The 6,466-nt window shown below is 43.3% G+C and overlaps 1 protein-coding gene across 1 annotated transcript in view; it reads left to right on the top strand.

Annotated features, from left to right (window-relative positions):
- Window positions 1-5,318, top strand: part of DLX4 (distal-less homeobox 4) — a 15,127-nt gene extending 9,809 nt beyond the window's left edge. Inside the window, exons 2-3 of the mRNA XM_018552730.1 lie at window positions 3,673-3,866; window positions 4,937-5,318. Of these exons, the coding sequence (XP_018408232.1) occupies window positions 3,673-3,866; window positions 4,937-5,179 (437 nt within the window). The 3' untranslated portion in view covers window positions 5,180-5,318. The remainder of the gene's footprint in view (window positions 1-3,672; window positions 3,867-4,936) is intronic.
- The last annotated feature ends 1,148 nt before the right edge of the window (window positions 5,319-6,466 follow it).

Consider the following 6,466-nt stretch of genomic DNA (forward strand, 5'->3'; position numbering starts at 1 on the left):
TATATATATATATATACACATATACATTACATATATATTATACTGTATATCCTTTTTATATTTATTTATGTAGTTATGTAGTTTGTTTTTTGTATGTTGTGTTTTTATTTTAAATCCTAGTCTTATCAATAGCATTTGTTAAGATCATGTGATTTTAATAGGGGACGTAGTTGACAGATCTTATAATTCTACTCTGACTCCAGGGAGCTGCAATCTGATGCCGGTAATGAACATTCTTTATTACATTTTGCAGAATGAAAGCAGACTGTAATTGGTTGCTACATGAAACTCCCCAATTTATTTCCTTGATGATCTCTTTGAACATGTATTACGCAATGAACATAGTTTGGTAACAATCGCCCAGTCAAATCGGCATTATTAGATCTCTGCACACAAGGGATATGATATGAACGTTTAAGGAAAAATTAGTTTCTTTGATCATTGCATAGACCAAACCTTAAAGAGACCCTGTCACCACTTATTTATTACTTTTTTGGGGGGGAAAACTTACTCACCATTAGCCCCTCTGGTGATACACTGTTGCTATTGTAGCCCCCATCACCTTCTGTGATGTGGCTACTAGACATTTAGTGATAGCCGGGGCTGTAGTCAGCCTGGCTGGATTTATAGTGGCAATTATATGGTTAATCCCAGGTGTCTAGCCTTGCCTGTAACCCCCGGGGCGGAGTGTGACTATGTCATATTGTGGGACAGCCAATGAGAGGCACTGTAATGTATGCACAGTACAGCAGCCAATCACTGGGTTTCTCTCAGCCAGTGGTGCATGCTGGGATAGAGTACATATATTGGTGGGAGCTGCCATGTGGTCAGACTAGCCGGGTCCAGCCATGGATTAGGGCTGGGTCCAGTTCAGCCTGCCCTTCAGGCTAGGCCGAGGCCTGGGGGTGGGCATGAGCTGGTGTGAGGAAAAGGTTTGCCTGAGGCCTCCAACATGGAGAAGGCCTGAGATGCTGAAAGAGGAAGAGAACCGGGACCAGTGCAGGCTCTTGAGGTACCCTGGAACTAAGTGGACTTCAGAGCATGTTCGGTGTCTTTCCTGATTGAGGATCTGCATTCGTCTGTCTGTTATATCAGTGGCTGCCTGTTGTCTACCAAGTGGATTTGCACTGACACATCTACAAAGTCTGGTGAGTCTGGAGCTTAGATGGCTACCCCTGGACACTTAGAACCCCTTTACCCTCTCTCCCAAGATGTTCAATAAATCGTTTACTTAGCATTTTACTACTGGAGTGGACCTCAGTTTATGGGCATCAGAAGTGGGTGATTAATGCTATCGGGTGGGCAGTTGAAGATCATACCCAAGACAGGCTAGAAGGGAACCAGGCAACCAGCGGCTCCTACGGGGGTAGCGCTACACTATCTTGCAGCGGTACTGGTTTTTCTAGAAAGTAGAATCCAATTTGACATTTAACCTCACAACTTGCTCTTGCCCCCTTCCCAGCCACTAGCATATCCCTTTAGCTCTCATACACAGCCTTTGTACAATGGACATGTCATAAGGCTGTGCTGGGAAGGTCACTTAGATCACACAGGTCTTTCTCTCTTCACTACCATATGGTTCCATGGAGGAGCGAATGGAATAGGCGTATAATCAGCGGGTGGGGGGTCTGTATTAAATTGAACCTGTTTTTTTGCCCAAAGTAGAAGTCCAGCCAAAACATGTTTTTTAGCTTTCAATGGAGCAGAGATGAGTTACACCGTCCCTCAGATTTTTATGCTACTTGCACCCTCATCCAGGTGATCCGCCATCACTTTCTCTCCTGGTGATTTTTATCACAAAAGGTGATGAGAAATAAAAAATGTTAGTGTCTTCGGACACCTGCCCCAGTGACAACTGCCTAAGAGGGGATTTCCTCCCACTTTGGAGATTTTAAACTCGATTCTTTTTTTGCATCTCTGAAAAAAAGTCACACAGTCTAATATTTTATTGGACCACCTTTAGCTTTGATTACGGCACACATTTGCCGCGGCATCATTTTGATAAGCTTATGCAATGTAATAACATTTATTTCCATCCGGAGTTGCATTCATTTTTCGCCAAGACCTTGTAGTGATGATGGGAGAGTCGGACCACTGTGTAAAGTCTTCTCCAGCACATACCAAAGATTCTCAGTGGGGTTAAGGTCTGGACTCTGTGGTGGCCAATTCATGTGTGAAAATGATCCACTCTTTCACAATCTAAACCCGATAAATCCTGGCATTGTGATCTTGGAATATGCCCAATGTGCCACCAGGGAAGAAAAAAAATCCATTGATGGAAAATCCTGATCATTCATTATTATTAGGTAGGCAGCTGACCTCATTTTTGGACATAATGTTGCTGAACCTGACCAACTGATCATAACACTGCCCTAAATCCAGGGGGTGACTTATTTTTGGCCTGGGCAGTGTATGTCAACCAAGTTAACTACTATTCTTCTAATAAATACAGACTTTAAACAATAAACAAGTTTTTTTGGCTGAAGTTCTCCTTTGAGGATGAGTTTCACACATAAGAGGTGACCTGTGCTTTGCTCGTCCCTCACCTGCACCCTCGAGTGGTCTGTCAGTACAGGTCATCGTAGGTCTTTAACTGTCACTTCAAACCTTCTCTGTGCTATGCAGTATTTCCACATTCCTGGTATTTCACACTGGCCATTGGTGACCTTGTCAACTGCCTCTTCACATCTTCTTCATGTTACAGAGCTTGACATGTTTCAGTATGGGGGTGTACTCGTATACCTTATTAAACCATTAGCAAACAAATGAAAGAATTCTACTGAGGGAACTGGAAACTCCATAGATTCAAAATAGTCATTTCTTGCATTCTTCTCAATGAGACTGTCACAGGTCGGCTCAGTAGATCGGGAGGTGAGGGAACACATACCGGCGTTCGCTCACCTCTCGATCCTGTCACGGCTCTCTGCTGTGACAGGGGAGGGCTGGATTCCCCTCTCCCCGCTCCGATCTGCCAGCGCTGACTGGCGGAACGGATGGGGGAGGGGGCGGGTACAGCTGGCTCTGCCTCTAGATAGGCAGAGCCAGCTGTCACTCACGCAGCTGGGCGGATCCCGTCATCTACGTCGGGATCCGCTCCGGCTGCGGCGTCTCAGTATACTGAGCTTAGGGTAACGGGAGGACGCTAGTTTGTGTCCTCCCGTTACCCTAAGGAGAACTATGGGGGAAAACACTGACCCCATAGTTCTCCTTTTAACCTTCCCGTTGGTGTAAACAGCATCAACGAGGAAACTGAATGACGGGAATCAGATGAGTATAATTTTCTTCACAAGGTATGAAAAATGAAACCCCTGGCAAGATCAGTTAGAGGGGGGTGGTACTTTGGGATAGTAGGGAGTTTTTGAGTAGAGTTGGGCTTTAAGATTACCCTGAAACACTTAAAATAGAGCTTAAAGCTCCATCTGCTGGCTGGAAAAAATCAATATGAAATATTTATATGATCACCTAGAAGAGCAGCCAAAACTTAACCATCTTGCCACATGTAGCTATGTTCACACAGAGGAAAAAGAGTCATTTCCATCCTACTTACAAGTTTGCAACCTATCGTTCCACCTTGACGGCCTCAATAAATTCATCATTCAATAAAAGTGATAAGTAAAGCATATCTCATTCCTTTGGTCCTAATTTAACATCCTTACCTTTTTTATTTTCCAGAGCTGGAAAAATCCACGGTGATAGAAAATGGAGAAATCCGAATTAATGGAAAAGGGAAGAAAGTCCGGAAACCTCGAACAATATATTCCAGTTTACAGCTCCAGGCCCTCAATCATAGGTTCCAGCAAACGCAGTATTTAGCCCTTCCGGAAAGGGCGGAGCTTGCCGCACAACTTGGCCTGACTCAGACTCAGGTGAGGAGCAAGAAATCATGGGTAGATGGGTTTGGAACTTCTTGCACAGCCTCACAGAGAAACACAAGCACAATGTGATATGCATGCTGCACATGGCTTGGCTAGGACAGGAAGGAAGCCAAAGCTTTATTCTCTACTTTATTACAATACAATAGACTATATACCATAGAACACTGCCATCTAGTGACCGAAAATGTATACTGCAGTAGTTGATGCAATAGACACAATGTGCATTCTAACAGATATCCCATTTTATATGGAAAGATCTGTGTTTTCAATGGCAGACTTTTTGACCCAGCTGAGGAATCGGTTCTAACTTACGGGCTGACCACAAGAATCATGGCAAGGAGAGATCTGAGCTTGTCCTGTGTGTGGGCGTGCTGTCAAAACTGAAAAACAAACTATCTAGAGCTGAGCTTTAAAGTTTTTTTTTTTTTTTTAAGGGAAAAACGTTTTGGTTTTTCATTTTTGTTGGAGCAGGGAATGATTAAAACCCTACAACAATTAATTTTTGCCATCTGTGTCCAATTGGGAATATCCCACCTCACTTCCTGTCTTATAGACAGAAAAAGAAGAAATTGGAAGATTTTCCCTCTATTCATGTTCTTGGGGACATTTGAAAATGTTTGGATTTCCCATCCCATTCTGTTTTGGTGACAATGGTCACCAGGACACATAGAGAGGATGCATCTGCCCAACATGGAACACTGACTGCAATACAAAAAACTTTACCATTCCATCCAAAACAAAAATGCACATTATGGAGTCTGTTTTAATACTTGGAAGTTCCAGAATCTGCCAATGTAAGAGATGAGCCGCATCTAACTCCGGGCTCTCCATGACCATGTTGGAAGTCCTAGAAAAGGTCTTGCTGTATGACTAATGTTGTGCCTCATATGTTACTTTGTACCTTTCATGTAAGAGATGAGCTGCATCTAACTCCGGGCTCTCCATGACCATGTTGGAAGTCCTAGAAAAGGTCTTGATGTGGGGTTAATGTTGTGCTGTGTGTTACTTTTGTAGCATTTCATCCAATGTAAAATTAAAACATATATTTTGTTCATTGATAGGTGAAAATATGGTTTCAGAACAAGAGATCCAAGTTCAAAAAAGTCATCAAGCACGGTCCTAGTGTCCAAGACGGAGATCACTCTCAGAATTCCTCATCGGTTTCTCCATGTTCCCCCAATGCTCCTCCAATGTGGGACTTTCCTTCAGCTGGAAGAACTGCCCCCATGCCCTCTGATTACTTGAACAATTTCAACCCCTGGTACCAGAATTCAGATACTCTGCCCAGGCCGCCAATGTTATAACAGAAAAAACTGTCTTTGACCTTGTTGGGATCCACAAGGAGAACAGAACTAATATGGAAGCCCTGTTATAGCGTCATGGATTACAGAAGTGATTCCAATTCAAATCCTGTCTTCCATGTAGTAATGACTGATGCTGATGACCCCCTGCCATCTAATCATCTCAAACATTAGTAGGTGATCTGAATGGACATTGTATAGAAATCCATATTTCAGAAGAGACAAATGGCTGGAACAATGTCAATGTTCATTATTATAAAGCAAAAATGTAGTAAGGTCAGAAAATATGCATCCTTACCTGAGATCATCTGTAATAGAGGAGAGGTAGAGTTTATAACATGTGGTAAGAGAACACGGCTTTGGGAATGAGAAGCCATCTTTAAGTTTCTACCAGGCTTAGAAGGGCTAGGGACTTACAATTACACAAATGTATTCAGTTTGGTCAACAGTGGACATAGTCAGCAGAAGGCAATTCTAGGACCACACTTTTTGTCCCCCTCTCCCCTATTTGTGTACTGCCCATGTCCAAAAAAGTGTATTTGGATAGAAGTAGATGAAGAAAAGGCTTTGTTATGCCAAACGGCCAACAACCCTTTCCATTCTAGCCAAGTGGCACCCAAAGCAATGGAAGAAGCATTCTGTAGGTCTCAGTGCCTTGGAGAACGGTCTAGGATATCGTGAAACACGCCTTCTACTTCTCACCCCGAGTGAAAGGGGGTCCCAGCCCCTGCCTAACTCACACCTCATCCAAAGGGGCCCCTGAAATCCCAGAGGGACCTGGTGCAGCTACACAGTCTGCATCTATGGCACATCTACCCTAAACCAAAGCAGATATACGGTTCTTCAGATCGGATATAACAAAGCTGTTTCTACCTCTCATATACTTAATAGTCTTTAAAGTATCTGTAAACCAAGTCACTGTCCAAGCAGATATTAAAGACTTCAAATAAAACAGCCCTGGGTTCATGAATTCATTATTCAATATATTTTTATAAATGCAAGTACCTGAATTGGACCTGGTAACAGACTCTTGCAATCCCTGTACAGCAGAGCTCAGAGTGGAGGAGGGAGAAGCATCACAAAGAACCAGCCATTTGACAAGGAGAATGCTGATAGGAGGGAAGGGCAGTGTGAAAGAGAGATGCGCTCATCATTGTGCTGCTTGTCCTTTACTGTTCAGTCATCAAGCTGGGGGGGGTGTACATTAAAGCCTGCTTCTAAAAAAAAAGCCGCACAAGGAGCCAATCTGTCATGCTGTAGTACAAAGATGCTGATGGAAGGAGGTGGCAG

Source organism: Nanorana parkeri, unplaced genomic scaffold (genome assembly GCF_000935625.1).
Source record: "Nanorana parkeri isolate BGI_ZX_2015 unplaced genomic scaffold, ASM93562v1 scaffold96, whole genome shotgun sequence".
Lineage (NCBI taxonomy): Eukaryota > Metazoa > Chordata > Amphibia > Anura > Dicroglossidae > Nanorana > Nanorana parkeri.